Source organism: Teleopsis dalmanni, chromosome X (genome assembly GCF_002237135.1).
Source record: "Teleopsis dalmanni isolate 2A chromosome X, ASM223713v2, whole genome shotgun sequence".
Taxonomy (NCBI): Eukaryota; Metazoa; Arthropoda; class Insecta; order Diptera; family Diopsidae; genus Teleopsis; species Teleopsis dalmanni.
Window position 1 is genome coordinate 10,233,783 of NC_051848.1, and position 19,558 is coordinate 10,253,340.

Sequence of the window (19,558 nt, forward strand, 5' to 3'; positions counted from 1 at the left end):
ACTATTCTAAATCCTTTTCTGCAATTAATGAATTTATGATTCTGATATTATTATTATTTCTCTACTGTGGTGCTTTTGGTTCTCTATTTTCACTATTTCTGTTGTTCTATTTTTAATTTGCTATTGCCTCTATTGTTCTATACTTTTTGTTTTTTTTTTCAACTTAATTAATTAATAAGGATAATAGCTGTTTAATTTTTGCTATTTGATTCTATTGTTACTATTTTATCTTTGATAGATACTATCGAAAAATATCAATCGCAATAACAACTTCTATCAGAAAATAGTAATAACAATAGCAGGTGCTGTCAAAGTATGACAGTGGCAATAGTACCTGCTATCAAACTATAGCAATGTCAGTTGCAGCTGATTTCAGAGTAAGACAATAGCAGTAACCGCTATTGTAAGAAAATAACAACAACAAACAGGACTAACAAAACTATCAGAATATAACTATAGCAGTTGGTAACAGAAGTTACCAAAAATAGCAGTTGTATTAGCAATCACTGTCTGTATCAATAGCAGTCGCTAACAAAAACTAGCAAAAACATTAGCAACTAATTTAAATAAAAGTACTATTCGCTAATAGATACTACCTTAAAGAATAGCAACTACTAAAATAGCAGTAACAATAACAACTACTGTCAAGAAATAGCCGTAGTACCTATTTTGAGACCTTAGCTATAGTAACAGCTACTACTAACAGGAATAACTTTCAATATAGTATAACTTGTATAATAGTATCAGACAATAGCAACAACAACAACAATGACAATTACTATTGGAAAATAGTTATAACTATATGATGACTATGACTATAGTAGTATGATTCAGGAATTTTCAAAATTATAGCAGCTTCCATCACAAATTGCAGACGTAATAGCAATTATCAGTAAAAAGCAGTAGATTTTTTTTTTAGTAAAAGCAGACATTAATAGTTGCTATTGGAAACTAACAATATTTTACAGAAAATAGTAATTGTAATAGTAACTACAATTAAAAAGTAATAGTTTTACTATTGCTGTCAGAACTGTCGTAATGTTACAAACTGCCAACAACAATAATAATTGCTATCAGGAAATAGCAATATAACAATAGCAATAATTGTAATAGTAATAACTATTCAAATATCAATAACAGGTCCGATCATGTAAGAACAGCTTCGCTCATCATTATATATTAATGAATCTAGTACTTTTGTATATTCTTCCAAGATATTTAAGATGATAAGATAGGACAAGTAATAGTAACAGCTATTCAAAGATCAATAGCAGATCCTATCATATAAGAACAACTTCGCTCCTCATTATATATTAATGAATCTAGTACTTTTGTATATTCTTCCAAGACATTTAAGATGATAAGATAGGACAAGTAATAGTAACAGCTATTCAAAGATCAATAACAGATCCTATCATGTAAGAACAGCTTTGCTCATCATTATATATTAATGAATCTAGTACTTTTGTGTATTCTTCCAAGACATTTAAGATGATAAGATAGAACAAGTAATAGTAACAGCTATTCAAAGATCAATAACAGACCCTATCATGTAAGAACAACTTCGCTCATCATTATATATTAATGAATCTAGTACTTTTGTGTATTTTTCTAAAACATTTCAGATGACAAGGAAAAAACTAAGTTTCATTAGATAATATTGTAACAATCGTCATAGGGTCGTAATAGATTATATTAGGTATGAATTAAAATAAAATAACTTTAAGTCAAAGTGTAGAGCTGTATGTTATGTGACTGATATTCGTGTAATGTATATCCAGTATATCTATTTGCGGAGTGTAGCGTACCTAAACCAGATTTTAAAAGCTCCGCTTCGCCACTGTCGCAGCAACGTTAGTCGCTGCCAAAGCTTTACAATATCGAACAAGTTTAGAGTTTAACTTAAACTTCGCTGCAATGTAACGAATCATTCTCCACAGTGCGGCCACCGGAGGCGGTTAGTACATTGTATCGTTCGCGTTGCGCACCTGCGACTAATTCTCAACTCTTTGCTTGTGGATCATATATGTACATTTATCGCGTTTTGCAAGTCAATCGCGGCACACCATAGCGAAATCACTTCGGCAGTTCTTGTGCGTTTAGTTAAGTTTCGATCGTTTAAGACGTTAGTGAATGCCGCTAAAAATACAAAACTCGATCCGCTCCTAGTGAAATCGTTCTGAAATCCGCGTTAATAATCCATACAGGATTTCGCAATTAAAACGCTGTCGTTGTCGTTGTTGTTGCCGTTGCCGTTAAAGTGCACAAATAAATAGAATTCACGCATACATTTCTGGTGTTGTTGTATTATAATTGTTGTTATTGTTGTTATTGTGTAAGTATCTCCAAAAATATTTTTATTTCATTTCTTTTTTATTTAAATGAATCGAGAGTAGCGTTCAATAGCCGTATCGCGCTAAGTTTTGCAAAGTTAAGATATCAACTGTGACTAAGGCAGAGAGTGGCAAGGGTACGAAAATCTAAAATTGAGCAAAACGGAAAAAAATCAACGGAAAACAACAACACCTAAAAAAAACCAATTGACAACATGAAAATATAAGATATACATTCGTTCCTGTTTGTTTCGACAACAAAATTTAGATTGATTTTAAGTTGCAACTTGATCAACAGTAACTGCACTGCATTCATGCAAAAATAAAAAATAATTACTTGAGCAACTGTTATCAGGTTGATTGATGTCAGGGCCACCTCCTGAAAGTAACATCCATTAAAATAAATTGCAAACTTATTTTGTTCATTGACTCGAACCTGTTTGCATTTTATTGATTGGCTGCAAAAGAGAATGCCTGTTTCCGCAACTGACAAGGACGATATTTGCAATCAATTCCAATCACTATTGCATCTCTTGTATGTAGTATTCGATATGCACATAATCGACTGACGTTTATGACTGGAACCATAATGTAAAGTCGATGTCTTACTTGTATCGACTTTCAACTCACTAATTTGGTTTATAATTACAAAAATTCAGTTTGCAGGAAAATCGTTTTTTATTGGCATCTATAAAATCGATGATTTGCATATCACTGATTTACAACTCACTGATTTGATTTATATTTATAATAAAATATAAAGAAGATTACAGAAGTACCTTCTATTATTGTCTCCTAATATAAAATCGATGCGCAACACAAACTTAATACTTTAGTTCCGGTTAATGTTTACAGAGAATTATTTTACATAAGAGCCTATTATTGCTGATTCAGAATACAAAGTCCATGCCTAATATTCTTCGCTTTAGCGATGGTTTATATATATTTATAGGATTCTACTTAATGGGAGAATATTAGAACTGGCTTCTAATGCAAAATCAATGCCCAACATCTGCATTCCAACCACTGCTTTACTTGGACTTTATTAATAAAGGGAGAATATTATAATTGACTGGATCTTGATACAAAATGGATGGATGTTAGACATTGCTATTGCATTAGAAGCATATATTAGTATGCTTGTCTTTACAAGAATTTCTATTCAAGTCAATATGTATAGCTATACCCTATACTCATTGCTTTAGCTATGATTTCTATTCAGAAAAGAAATTCTTGTAAGGACGAGCATACTATAACTTGCTTCTAATGCAATACCATTGTCTAACTTCCACCCAGTATTAAGTATTTTAGTATGATATTTCTATTTACAGATGGAAAATATTATAGTTGGTTGAATTATGATATAGTACAAAAACAATGACTATTACTTTTACCTTAACCTATGGCTTATATTAAGAGAAAGTGTTCTTCTACAGTGAACACTATTTTATCTGATTCCTTATACAATATCGTTAGCTACTATTTATATTTATAAGAAATAACATTTCTTTAGTAATACTAAGTACCTATTATAGCTGACTCATAATATAAAGTCCATGCTCGTTACCTTATCAATAATTCATATTGTGATAGAAAATTCATTTACTAGGACGACTTTAATAGCTGACTCTCATCTCAACAATTTAAACTACGATATATATTTACAAAGAAAATTATTTTACAGTGAAAACTCTTATAGCTGAGTCATAATACAAAGTTAATGCCTATTACCTATTACTCGTACCACAGAGGAAGTATATTATTCTACTGACTAGTAATACAATGACAATACCCAACACCAACTAATCTGTTTTAGTTATAGTTCATGTTTACAAAGGGAATTATTGCTGTTAATAAAAAGTCAATGCAATCACTCGTTAGTAAAACTATGGTTCATATTTAGTTGGAAAATTCCTCCATGAAAAAGATAATTACTCCTAATATAAAGTGAATATCAATCACTCATTACTTAAGTTTACCTACATGGTTTATATTTAAATAGAGAATTCCTTTATGAAAAGACTATTGTGGCTGAGGTACATATATAACACAAAGCCAATGTTTAGGTTTTTCTTTATAGGGAATTCTTCTGCAGACAAGACTATTGTTGCTCATCTTATACGTGACTTATCAATGTCTCAACTTACATGTTTTGTTGTAGTTTAGTTCTATATGATTCGAGAAACTGTTTCAGCTGGTTCATAATACAAACTCAATACCATACCTTATAACTACTTGCTATTATAGTCCTGGTATTCACATTTTTTGATGATTCCAGAGCAAAGCTTATTATTACTGAAGAATATAGAGAATCTTATGTCGCTCGCTCAACTGACAAATACGTATTTTGTAATATTGGGTTCTGGTTTCTTTTTCTAAAAAAAAAAAAGCTTCGAACAAAACATTAGCAATTTATACATCGTAGTTTATTCAATCACTTCAGATAAAGCGGACTTTTATTTGATATCTGCATATATATAAATATTTGCCTTTTTGCCGAAGTAGGAATGGGGAGATTACAGTTTTCGAATATTTTCAATATGAATATTTACAAGAAACTTATAAAAAATTATAGAACGGAACGAAAAGTAATGATTGAACTCTTATGCAGTGACTGTGCTGAATATCAGTGATAATTTGATATCAAATGCGTACATATTTGTGCCCTTTCTGAAAGTGTAATATCAAGAGAGACTCCAATGAATTGTAGATGTTGAAGCGGAATTCGAAGTAATTGGGAATATTGTAAAAATAGACATGCACCATTGATTAGAGAATTCATGCATTGTAAGCCGAAGCGAGGAATTAGCCTCTATCAAACTGATCAAACTGATCAAACTGATCAATACAATCTCAATTGCAATTGGAGCCGTCCCTTACGTGTCATGGATATTTCTAAATGCAATCGAGATGTATATATATATACATATATATATATATATATATATATATTAATGTATTATATAGCTTACAAACACGAACCCTGTCAGTATAATTGGTCATATAATGTTGATCATTCATCAAAAGTTTATCAAGACCACAATTGGAAGTTTGTTGCAATGAGACTTTGCGCTTAACACGAAATATTTAATTGGAAATTTAAAAAATTACACAAAAATTCAAAACTGGAACTGGTTAGGATGGAGTAACTGAAATTTCATTTAAGTATGCATTACACAAATGCTGTATGTAATTATTATGAAAATAAGTATCAGTCAAATATAGTCGAGGCGGAGAGATGCGCACGCGGATCGCAGCCAAGTGATGTAGGTACGTACGTACGTATGTGCACTGATTATAACACAATTGAGTTGAAAAATTATTGCTGTTAGTATGTTAATATACTTACTTAGATGTGTAAATAAAAATTAACCGAAAGTCATAACGTTCATTTTGGTCAACAGGCCGTGCGGTCGAGTCATAAGCACAACAATCGGAATTGTTGAGATACAGATACAGACTCAGACGTATATACAGATACCTATATCTGTATATAGATGCATATGGATGCATATAATTAAAGTAATAATCTAAGGAAAGTATAGAGTAAGTGCGAGTTCACGAACGTACAGAATATCATATTCTCCATATTGTTAACATGCATGTATTCAAAATAAATACATCGATTACAAACATTTTATGGACCTTATTTAGACTTGGCTTAGCTGTTATGAAAGAGCTGCCAAGCGACCTTAACAGCTGACATCTTATCTTAACAACAGAACTTTGGAACTTATCGTCAGATACTCAATTAATATGGAAAACGCAAATGTTCCAAACACTTTGTGTAATTATAAACAGAATTAGCTGAAGATTTCAGTACTCCTATATTCCATGGATGAAGTAAATCTCCAGTAGAAGAACAAATAGGACTTGAGTTAAGTTCCAAAGTTAGTTCCAAAGTGAACTGCCTGATACTTTTAATCAAATAATTGCATTGTGTACTAATAGTATTGTGTCCGTACCGAACCAATAGTTATGTTTAAGCGATTGGCAATTTGGGCCTGGTTGTACCCTTTTAAGTAATCAAATTGTACTTAGTTCGAGTAAATAGTTTTTGGGTGTTTGTTGATAGCTCAAGTCGTAGCCCTCTAAGTTGTTCTAATTAAGCATGAATTACGACCTATCAATAGCCTTCTAAGTTTATAAAATTATGTTTCGTTGAAAGTAACAGTTTTTATGGCTTTTTGGAAATTTTGACCTAATAATTGCATTTTAAGCTGGTTAAATTATGCTTGGATCACAGTAATAATTCTTGAAAGCCTTGGAAATTAATCAAATTAAATTTAGATTACAGTAACAATTTCTGTGGGTTGCTTTAAAATTTCGGACTATCAATAGCTTTCTAAGTTAATGAAAATTTGTTGGATGATAACAACAGCCGTTTTGATAATAATAATAGTTCTTGTGGGCCGCTTGAAAATTTCGACCTATTAGGTCTTCTAGGCCTTCTATGTTGATCATGATTGGATAACATTAATAGTTCTTGTAAGCTAGTTAGTAATTTCAACCTATTAATAGCCTTGTAAATTGTTGAAATCATACTTGCATCATAGTAATAGTTCTTGTGGGCTGCTTAATAATTTTGACAAAATAATAGCCTTGTAAATTGATCAAATTATGCTTAGTTCGCAGTCTTCACATAACACAAAATTTTCCGGATTTAGTCTTACCTTCAATATACAAAAATTAAATTAAATAACAACAAAGCGCAGAAATTACAATGAGAAGCACAAAAAAAAATGAAGAAAGAAAAAAGAAGCTGACGATAGATTTAAAAGTAATAACATTGACAATGATCCATTTTTTGGTATAATGTAAAGTCACCTTCAACGCCGGATGATTGGTGTGCAGAAAATCGAGAGCCGTACCGCTCTGTTATTGAAGTAATCATGCTTTTTGCATTGTTTATTGTTGTTACATTGTTGTAGTTGTTTCTGTTGTTGTTGCTATGGCTGTTGCTGTTGTTTCTTTTGAGTTTACAAAGCTTTCGTAGCTTGAGATTTGGGTAAATACTCTTAGTAAACAAACGCTATTCGAATAAATCTAAAAAAAATTTTAAATTCAAATTGAAATTCATTTCGTTACGTAAGACTGGTGTGAGGCACGACAGTTTTCGGTTTGGATCAATGTTCACAACATTTGCGTTCTATGAACTAAGTTTTGTTTTTTTTTTTTTTGGTCTCAGTGAGTTCATTTTTTCAAGCCGATTTTTTTCCTACTAAGCTCAATGACTGTCGCTTATAATGTTAGTTGAGTTCAAATCGAACCGAGCGCAGGTGCACAGATCGTATAATACAAATCTATATTCTGTATCCTAGAGAATAATATTTTCTCTACACTCTATATTTGATATATCCGCTAACTCATTCATTCTTATAAACATACTTTATGTCTTATATCAGATACCGGAATTTGTATGCATGTAGACTTAAAAATGCAGGTTGAGTTCAACCCTTCTTCTAGTATTCTAGTTTCTTGTTTTAAAAAAAAAATTCTCTTAAGTTGTGGTGGAGGAAGGAACGAGTCTTCCTCAATTAGCTAACAAAGCCGGTTTGAATCCACAAATCCTCGTTATAGTGAGTAGTAGAGAGAAGGTCAAGCTAATACCAGCCACAAGTATTTATAAAGGCAAGAATCTCTCTTACCTTTATACCATGTTATGTGGCAGAATACATATTGAATTTAAATTATATAAAAAAAAAAAAAAATAAAGGCAAGAATCTAGCCAATGCTAATGCTAAAGATATCGCCGAGTGTATTGAAAAAGGAGACTTAACCATAGAAACTTAACCATAGTTCTGACCAAACCTGGACATAGACCCATCAGGTGTTTTGGTATCCATTCTTCGAGAGCTGCTAGACACGCATTGCAGAAGATACCACAGAGTGGGTCAAGCCTAGCTCCATACCGTTCTACGGTTCAGTGCCCTGTAAAGACAGATATTAACCTAGATACCTTTGATTTGCTTCCCTGTATTAAGTCAGAGGTTCTACATGTGGAATTGATTGGCCATATTCTCTTAAAAATTACACAAATAAACATAAATTTATTTGTGAAAGAACCCGTCTTTAAGATAGTTTCTAACGAAAAGTTAGAGTTCTTATAATTTAGTGACATGTACGGCTTGACTTCTACAAAAAACCACACATTTAAAGTCGAGACGAGAAATATCTTAATTGAATCATTTATAACAAGTATACAACAAGCTGTATCGTAACTAGCTATAATCTCAGATATGTAACTTCACTTTTACAAGATGTATTATTTAAAGTCAATATGACAACCTGATGCCATCATTTTGACAAATTATGAGTCTGCTTCGTAACTTAATATTCGAATCTTCGCAGCCAAGTTAGATATGTGGCTTCACTCTTGCTAGAAGTATCAAAGCGATATGATAGTCTGATGCAATCATTGAGATATATATATCAGGTTGATATATCAACCTGAAGCAATCATTGAGACCAAACATTATGATGTCTGCTAACTAAAAGTTTGAATCTTCACTGCATCGTTTAGATCTATTTCTTAACTCGAAAAATTGATTAAAACAATTAAGTAATGTACGAATATGCTGTTTCAATTCTACAGAAAGTGAAATCAGAAATCGAAATACTAAATAGATTGATTAAATAATTTAATCCAATTATTATGCTTTGACGTCTATATAATTAAGTTAAAGCACAAACTTTTAAGGTGTTCTTTATTTCAAAACAGAAAATTTATTTTCTGTGTATAGCTACCTCGTACCTGTCAGCTATCCGAATTTGAAGCACGGGGTCATCACTTACTGTATATAGCATATTGTTATATGATAATTATGCTAATATGTTTAAATACATACACAAATACATACATTGAGTGCGAAAAACGATATTTGCTGTCATTTCTGCTTTTTCTTCCAATTAAATCATAATGATTTAGTCGTATTCCATTTGCATACAGTTGATCACAAAACAAACTCAGTTGATATTTATATAAAACGGAGTAAGGAACATTTAATCGACGAAAACATTAAACCTGCTCAAAGCTATTGGAACGAAATGAATTTTGGTCATTTTTGAAGGAAAAATAGAACACATAGAATCATCGTTCAATTTAAGAGTCTGGTGTAACATCGAGATTATAGACAGGAAAGATCATTTTATGTACTTGATTGAATCACAACAGTATCATCCATCAAAAGCCTAAACGCAAGGTAACTAAGAAAAATTTTAATGGATAACCAAAATAGTAACCCTTGCTTGAAGTATTCCCGAAAATTTCCAGGGTAGAAACTGTCTGCCACACCATGGAGATTGTTTTTAGACCGTACATAAAGCGGACATAGGCATTTTTAACTGATTCGAATCTCTATTATCAGCTGTTAAAGTAAGAAAAATTTAAAAAAAAAAGGCAAAATTGATTGAAAAGAAAGATGACAGCTTCATTATATATTTCATGTTCCAGATCTATATTCAGATAGAAAAAACTTTGTTTCGTTTGGCATCTAAATTTAGACCAAAAATTACTTCTGGAAATGTTTTGTAAGAGATTTCTAAACAACTTTTCAACATTTTATTTATTTATAAACTAATGATGTTAAATACACTAAATTTATTATTGGAACACAGTAAATAGTAATACCAAATACAATTGGATATGATTAAAAAAATCTTTTTCACGCATAATAAATGAAGAGCATTGCAAATATTGATTCAATACTAATCCGACGCTTTAACTGTTTAATTTTAGACAATTGTATAGTTTTCAATTATATTAAAACTCACAGTTCTTATGTTTAGTCTTCATTTCTTTTATAGCATTAAAAATTTAAAGTAAATAAGAATTATAACGCTTCGTTGTAAACATTAATTAATAGATATTTAACTCCCAGTTTCATTGTAGTTTTTTTTTTTTTTGAAGCTTCTTTACCTATACCAACAATACAAACAATTTAAATTTATAAAAACATTTGAAATGAAATTTTATCTTATTTTTCAGGTACAATGTTATATTAAAATCCAAAGTGCTTCTAACGATCATCTTTTCGTTTTATTTAAAGTTTTAAAAATTTAAAGTGAATAAGAATTATAATGTTCTGTTGTTAATATTGTTTAACAGAAATATTGCAAGTTTTAATTTTGTTATAAATTTTTTTTTTGTTAAATTTGTACGTTGGAATTATAGGAGAATTGATTTAATTTTTTCAATACAATATATATTTACAATTACAATTATGTTGAAACAGTTTTCAGCTAGTGCACTTAAGCACTTATACTCTTTTTTAACTCGAGGAATTTTTAAAACCCCTCTTTACATCTTGACTAGATTATTGTTTATCACTTCATCAGACTAAGTAATAATTGACCTCAGATCTGCATACCTCCCCGAGGACCCTGTAACCATTTTGAGATTCGATAACGCGGTGTTGGTAAGTCTGTCAGTTTTCGTAAATAATTTCAGGGTTCTATCCTTTATGTATTTTTTGATGGAATCAATCTTGATGTCCCTGAGGATGTCATTCGTCCTAATATACCATGGAACAGCTAGAATTTCGCCATTTTCCGGTGGCCATCAATTGTCACTGGCGTTATTTGGATTCCAAGACGCACCTTTTTAGCCTCACTAAAGTTTGAGTTTCTTACATGGAATTGTTTAACCAAAGAGCCCCAAGTGTTAATCCGACGTAGCACAATGGGGACAACTTTTCCTTGTTTCTTGTCAGAGGTCGCGCCATTAAAAACCGGTTGCCCTTCGCTGCGATTACTTGAATTACTTGTGACGTTTGCGCTTGGAGACTTTGGTTTTAGAAGCTTGACGTTAATGACCTCGCCTTCTTGAACCACTACTTGCTTAGGGAATTCCGGAAGGTTTACCTGATTTATTAAGGTTTTCTCACAATGGATGGAAGCCATCCATTTTCTCCTTAAGTTTCTTAGACAATTTGATTTTCAAGTCGTAAGTTGGGAAATCTTTATTGTAAGAGCTAGAGGACCCACAGTCTGAGGCAATGGGCTCCTCAGCGGCGGTCACCAACTCCCTATCCTCATCGCTGGAAACAGCAGAGCCACGGGAGGAGCTAAGTGGAAAGGGTGGTGAAACCTTATTCCTTTTGTTTTTGCGGCCTTGTAAACTAATTGTATTTGGCTTTGAGCTGCTTTGCAGCGGTTGCTCCACCTCTACGCAATGTGATTTCAACTCTTGGAATTGCAGCAACAACTTTGAGTAATTTTCTTGCAAGAGTTCATTGAGTTTTTTAACTTCTGATTTCAATTGAGAGTTTTTGTCCGGAGGTTTTGATTTGTCTTCATTATTGTCCGTTTCAGCTATATTCTTAATGATGCCTACTCCCTTAAATCTAAAACTGTAACTTTCCAATTCTTACTAGATGTTTGATTTTCTTCCAAAAAAAATAAGGCCAGAATTTTTCAATACAATCACTATGAATTACAAAGTGATGCACAGTAATAACGGTCGTATTAACAGCGATAATTCAAAATTTGACGTTAGATATAATTTTTTCCAGCACACAGAAATTAAAACGTTCATGAACTTGAAAAAGGTGTCTATTTAAATATTTAGTTATATATAATTTTTATTTAAAAAATTAAAAAATTATTTTAATTACAAATATTTCGGTCTACTTCGTAGACCATCTTATATAATTTAGAATATAATTAAACGACATGGGGAAAAGCGATGTACTTCTTTTCGATGAAAACAAATTACCCTATATTGATTTGGAGACCGCAGTAATCCGAATGGAAAAAGAAGAAGCACCACAATGGGCACTTGAAAAAGCTAAAAAAGAACTAAGAGAAACTCCAGATATTATGGAAGAGAGTATTAAAAAGCTGAAGGAGCTATTGGAAAGTATGATCATTAATTTTTTTCATTCAAAACTTCGATTTCGTTTAACATTTTTTATGAAATTATTAGAAGAAGAACACTTATTCTTGCCACGAGATGATGAATACATGAAAATGTTTCTACGTCCTTGCCATTACTATCCAGAAGGTGCCTTAAAACGGGTATGGTTTTCTTTACATTTGCTAATTCAAAAACTATTAATAGTAACTTATTCTTTCAGTTAAAAAGTTTTTACCACATGAAACTAAAATATGGAGATTCATGTAAATTTGTAGTCCCATCAAAAGTAAAAAACGTATTCGAAGATGATTTGCTATCCCTCTTGCCTAATAGAGATCAACATGGTCGCAGATTGCTCGTTTTAGAAGCAGGAAGTATGTACATACTCTAAAGTTCAATTTAATTTATTGATATATCTAAAGGTCCTTAAGAACCTATGGTTTAGTAACAAAAATATCTGGATAAAAGAGTCCAACGAATTTTGTAACTTATTTAGTTTAATTTATATAGTTTGCAAGGGTGAATACAGTGAACTTAATGCAAGATGGTACTAATTCCTGAGATTATAACAAATATTCGTATTTCCATCATAAAGTCTTACATACCATATAATAATTTTCTTGCGTCTATGAATTCGGATTTAACTTAGTATGTATCAAGAGTAGTACCGTTTAAGTTGGACTAGCAATGTCACTGATTATATTTTGTCATTTGAAGCACAGACTTAATTGAAAGTATTGCCTATTTAGCATATAGCAATAGATTTGAGTTGGAAAAGTATTTGGAAACCCGTTATGATTGGCGGCAATAAAGTTTTTTTTTTTAATTTCCTAAGAGAGAGAGAGAGAGAGAATTCTCTGCTCAATGCTTTTTATGAATTATACAACGAATGTGACATAAAATATTTTATTTTTAGAAACCCCCTGGTATGCTGGATCTCAACCTCTAGATATTCTTAGGTTACAATCACTTTTAAAACATTTCATTAGCACTTCACTTCAAAGAAGTACTAATGACCTTAATTACAATAAGTCAGTATTATTTCTGACTGCTATCCTAAAAGACTACTAGAGTCATTTTGTTTCCGTATACTATTTGAAAAATTTAAAACCATTTGTAATTCGCTAAAGAGCTGACTAGAATCTTTCAGAAAGTGCATTCATAACATACTTCATTCTATGTTGCACAGATTAAAAATTTTTGCTAATTTTTTCCGTCTTTTCCACAGCTACGGTTAGAACCAAAGAGCCAAAAAGAAACACTTAAATTTTAGCTTGGTTGCTAGCCGGAAGTTAATATAAACCCTAGAATAACTTTATACTACGTTTCCATATGAAAAGTAAAACAAGAAAAATTCTTAATTTATTTTTTTTCTTTTTTGTAGTAGTCCGTGTTTTTTCAAAACTTATAATTCTCTTCTTATTTAATACTTCATATCATGACGATATTTGACTCGCTTTCTCAACCACTTAAATTATAAATCATATACATATTGGCGACCTTTTCTCAAACTGATCTTACTACGGAAGAAAGTTTAATCGTTCTCACTGACTTCACCGTTTTCACCCGCTTTGGTAGATAGTTTTCGTTGTCTCGCACTATCAAATCTATATGTTTTAGCTTGTTTTATTTCGTATTATCAATATCTTGAAAAGTCCACGTACAGTTACTATTTTGTAGTAAATCCCTATCTTCAGATTACTAACATATTAATACTGAGTGCTTACAAACACTTTAACAATTGTTAATAAATTTTAGTTCTCAATATTTATGGCTCCATTAGTGTAATAGTAGTGATGTTCCTCTACTCTTCAAGAACTAAAATTTTGAAGTTATTGTTGTTGTGGACCAATTTAAGAAAACTATTAATCCTCACAGAAAACCTATTTAATTCACCTTCCTTTGTGCATGATCAAACTCTGTTCGGAGTTACCTGGTACTTATTTACCATTGTTAAAAGGTGGTTTTGAGACTCACACTCAACCATTTCTGGAACTAATTTTAATTTCTGGAAGTGATGTTACCTTTTTTATTGATTATAACTTTATGCTTGGATTCAAGCAAAATAAATTTCAACATGAAAACAATTAATTCACTGCATAAACTAATTATAACAAAACTAGTTGTTCAAAAAAATATATGACTTACCTAAAATTCAACGTTAATCCATTAAAGACAGTGAAGAAAATTATTTTCTCTTTATGCGTCATGACAACTTAATGAGCCCAAGCCGTTTTGGAAAAATAAAGTTTTTGTTCTCCAGTTTTTGGTTGAAGATCTCTAATTCCAAATTATAGAGACTAGTTTCTTACTCTAGAGACTATAAAAAAACATATTTGTATAATTCATAATTCATAATGGTTGAGATAAAAATAAGATATAATATACATATATGTTAATGATATGAGATAGAAAATATAGATGATGTATAGCATGAGATATTATGAGCTATAAATATTAAATGTAAGAACTGGTCATAAGGGAACATATATCCGCATTTTCCGTATTGTAAGATGAATATAGTCTCCATGTTAGTACTTAAGAAATGTAGTAGAGAAGAATAATTGGTTGGAAAACAAAAAATATGGTTTTAAAATTACATAATGTATAATAACAAAAAGCTTTTACTTTAAGTTTTCGTTTTTGGAATTATTAACTTTTTTTTAAGTTTATAAGGCCTTTCATATTTTATATACTGCAAGTTTAAAAATCCTAAACTTATATTTCAGAGTCTTTCACAAAATAAATTTATCGAAACTGTTCAAAAATTCTATATAACGTGGAATTTATAACTCTAAAGAAATTTCTAACCTCTAATAATTTCTAAATATTCAACACTCGTTTAAAACCTCTAACATTAGAAACTATGTATTAGTTGCACCTCATTTCTCCAGTTAAGAAGAGTCTACGATATGCATATACTACAAATATATATATATTGTATCATATATATTTGTATATTATAGAGTCCTAATAGAGATCGATACTGCATCTTCTCAGTCACTGTACTTATTATAATTTGTATATATGAACAAAATAATATATAGATAGCGAACCTTATCAAATATTTTATATTTTATATATAAACTTATCATTAATTATAATAACTAAATTCTGAATAGAAAAATGGAAGCCTTCTAGAGTGCCACTAAATGATTTGTTTCGATGCATTCAATTGACGGTCTTGGGTTCAATGGTCGAACCATTGTCTCAAATATGTGGCGCAGTAGTCATTATAGATATGGAAGGTAATCAAAAAAAAAAAACTGCGAATATAATGCACCAAATAAATCTTACATGTATATTTTAATTCTTATTCAGGCCTACCAATGAGTCATGTCCTTCAGTTTACGCCATCTTTTGCTGCCATGTTGCTTGACTATGTTCAAGACTGTATTTGCATGAGATTGAAAGGAGTTCATATTGTAAATAATTCATATATATTCAATATGTTATTCGCTATTTTCAAGCCATTCATACGTGAAAAGCTCAGGAAAAGAGTAAGTTTATCAGTATCAGTACCATAAAAATAAATTTTTAATATAAAATTAACGTTTTATTAGATATTCTTCCATGGCAAGGATTGGAAGTCTCTAACATCACATATTGATAAAAGCGTGTTACCCATCAAATATGGTGGAACAGCTACATGGGACTTACCATCAGGAAAACTATTGGGAGAGTTTTTCGAATGTTATTCTTCTGATTTCGAAAGTATGTTAATTTCTTCTTATAATATAACTACATATATGTTATCTCACAAATCTCTTATTTACTTCACAGAAGCCGACAGTTATGGATTTACAGAGGACTATCAATATAAGAAATGAGCTTCAAATAAAATCGTGAAAGGATTTTATTTTTTGCTTTGTTCTAAATGTTTTTATAATTTCTCTAACTGAGGTTTCTTTATGAATATCAGATACTCATTAGTATTCCTGTTTCTAGTTTTATATTTCTGTGTTTGTATAAAAAAATTGTTTATTCCCTTGTGATATTGAATTTGTTAATTTATTTTAAGTACAACCGTAGAATTAGTATATATTAGGCATATGGGGAGTGGCATCAAGGGCACCAATATTTGGTTTTCATCTTTTACGGATCCGGGACCGAAGATAGTACTAACCATAAAAATTTTACGGAAGTAGCAGTAAAGCTAACACTATCAACCAAAACTATTCTATCGGATGACAACCATTTTTCAGACAAAAAAGTGTTAAAAAATCCAAAAATAAAATTGTTACTTAAGTTTTTAAATAAATAATATATATTAATAAATATGAATGACTACATTAACTATTTGAAGAAACATATTTTGCAGTAGAGTACACCAGATCGTCAATCGAATGTTGTAGTGCAGTCTATTAATTTAGGTCCTAAAGCTTTAATACTAAGCTTAATTAATTTAATTTAAAAATAACATAAGACTTTTTCCCCTTTGGTTTTATCACTAATTTTTTTATGTATTCCAACTCAAAGGTAACAAAAGCTTTAACTTTAACACAATAGAATTTAAAAATTATTAATATGCAAAGAAATCATATATATATATTTAGTATATAGAATATATAGTAATCAGAACATGCATTCTTTTGAAAATTCCTACAACGACAGACTAAAGACTTTTAGATCGGGGTCTAGAGAGATCAAGACAAATGCAAAGTTACATTATACTATATTACTATATCTCTTGAGAAGATATGCAAATACTATTGTCAATATTACCAGTAAATATTTGGTGTGATCAGTAATATTACCTTAAAAAATTTTACAGTTCTTGTGATATAAATTCCCTAGAAAAAGTATAGACTTCTGACTAATTTTTGGTAAGATCAATTTCGATTGTTTGCCGAATCTCGTTATTTGATGTATACATAAGTACATACATGGACAATAGTTGAGAACTGTCTCAATAAAGCAAGAAACCAAACTAAGTCCAGTAATTACCAACTGATGGCCGAGAAACTATTAAAAAAGATTTATTTTTCAATAGATATTTAATAGCTTAGTTTTATAGAATGCATTTAAGATCGAAAGTGGTTTTAGTTTTAATTACTTTTGTTCTTTTAATAATATCTATGAATGTGCCATGGTTTTATTTTTGTATTCCGATTTGAGGTTCTAGTAGTTCATGGACATCGTATTTGGTTTGTTTTTTTTACGCATAATAAAAGTTAGAAAATTATAGTAAAAAAAAGTAATGAAGAACATTTGGCTGTATATGTTGACGAAAGATTTTGAGCCGTAGACCTAACTATTAATGGCAGCTTCAGATCTGTTGAAGTAACTATAAAATAACCTACTCTGCATATAACGAATAAATAGTCCATTTAATATTTTTTTTACTTTATATTTAAAAAAAAATTATTACTGTTGATCATTTCCAAATACAAATATTTCTTACAATATCTTGATTTCATATATTATTTTATAAAAGTAATAAGAAAATAAAAACTTTGGTATCAATCAAAAGTAACTTTAAAGTGTTATACAAAGAAATATATAAGAAAGTTAAAGGTATATCTATATCATCTTTTTTCCGCTCCTATTCTTGCTATTACTATAATTAAAATAGATTTCAATCCGAACCTTTTTAAAATACTAGCTTAGTCAAGTAAAAAATTTGGTTCTTAGATAACATACACCGCAGTAAAGTTTTTGATTAAGCCCTATCGGATTGGAATTGAAAGCTACAATAACCGAACTTTGGTCCGTCTTCCAGTAAATCTGTGAAGATTTACTTTAACAGATAGAACTTTTATTGGAAAGAATTAATTTTAAAAATTTCAAAAGAAAATAAACCAAAAAATTTTAAGATTTCCAAAGAAGCAACAACTGATTTTATTTATATCCTACTAATTTAAATAACATCACATAATGGTTTACTTAGTGATTACAAGTATCAATAAGTAAACTTAGTAAGTAACATTATGAAATACATATAACATATAATAGCGTATCGTGTCAGATACTACAAAATGAATAACTGAACTAGACTTGGAGATATTAAAATATTCATTTTTACTACAGCAAACGACATAGAATTTAAAATAACCAACTGATATGTATAGAAAGAAGGTCCTGAAATTTAGTGATCCAGTACATAATGATAATACACTTCTATTTTGCAATACAAACAACAAAATGCAAGAGAGACTAATATTTTTACCAAACTGGGCCCGAAAGCTTTAGAAAAGGTTGAATGAATGATGATTAAAGGATGATGTGTAAGTTTCGTTTTTAGAGTTATCACAATGGTTATGATATGAAGGAGCAAGCAAAAGGAGAGTTTTGAATTCCATCTAACATTTCAAATAATATTTCCGCAAATTTCCAAGTATTTCTGGATAGATGTTTACGTCTTATTTTATTTATTTATTTATTTATTATAATAAATTACAAAATATAAAATCTTATAGCTGAAATAGGACTATTACAAACCGGACATTAAAATGACTGACCGTCACTTAAAAGGTGCTCATGAAAAAGGTTTAAGTGTCCCATATGCAATCGAATAAAAATTTGACATTGTTGTAGGGTGATTATGGGTATATTGCTTTTAATCCACTGACATTGACCATTCCATTGCTGTTTCTCATCCATATATTTCTTTATAATATTTGACTAACTTTTCAAATAGCAAGTTGCTTAAGCACAAAGTGTATATCGATGCTAAAATAGTTATATAATTTTTACTAGAAAGGGGACATCAGTTGTACTTTGCTTTTTTCTAAAGGTAGCTTGATTGGGATTATTTACTCCCAAATATGAACTAAGCACCACAAAAAAACTTTTAGCAACGATTTTTTTCTAGAATTTCACTACTACTAGTTACAGAGCCAGATTTATCTAATTTCGGTATTGCAACAACTTCAGTAACACGCAAATTTTGTGGATAGACACCTTTCTCAAGAATGTAATTATATAAATCGATTAATTTGTTTATTAAGAAGAATGGAATACGATATAACTGGAATACGATATACGGTTGGACTAATCTGTACCTGTTGTCTACTAATAATTTCTTACGATAAGTTATTGCAAACAATAGAGCAAAAAATATATAAATGGATCGGTCATACACTTCGGTAGTTTTATGTGGTAACTACTTACTATATCTAATATGTGAAATGAAATTGTGACAAAACTTATACAAACTTCTGAATATATGATATATAGACGTAAATATACCACATCTAATGAATGTCTTCTGTAAATAGAATAAATACAAAAATTACATTTATTTTTACAACTGTCCGAGGGTCTTATAATCACTATCTTATACTCAAGAAAATTTTCTAACCACCCGTTCGTTATGTCGAATTATAAAGCAAAAACTTTTTAAAAAAAACAGTTCTAGAAGTTAGAA

The 19,558-nt window shown here is 30.3% G+C and overlaps 1 protein-coding gene across 2 annotated transcripts; it reads left to right on the forward strand.

Annotated features, from left to right (window-relative positions):
- Nucleotides 1-1,946: 1,946 nt before the first annotated feature.
- Nucleotides 1,947-16,453, forward strand: LOC119689035 (alpha-tocopherol transfer protein-like). 2 transcript variants are annotated; one of them, XM_038103766.1, is made up of 8 exons: nucleotides 1,947-2,335; nucleotides 11,971-12,192; nucleotides 12,259-12,350; nucleotides 12,410-12,563; nucleotides 15,312-15,437; nucleotides 15,511-15,689; nucleotides 15,753-15,903; nucleotides 15,973-16,453. In XM_038103766.1, the coding sequence occupies exons 2-8, from the start codon at nucleotides 12,006-12,008 to the stop codon at nucleotides 16,017-16,019; spliced, it is 936 nt and encodes a 311-aa protein (XP_037959694.1). In that variant the 5' UTR covers nucleotides 1,947-2,335; nucleotides 11,971-12,005; the 3' UTR covers nucleotides 16,020-16,453. The 2 variants fall into 2 exon arrangements, with proteins under 2 accessions (XP_037959694.1, XP_037959695.1); XM_038103767.1 differs by having other exon boundaries at nucleotides 11,990-12,192.
- Nucleotides 16,454-19,558: the final 3,105 nt, after the last annotated feature.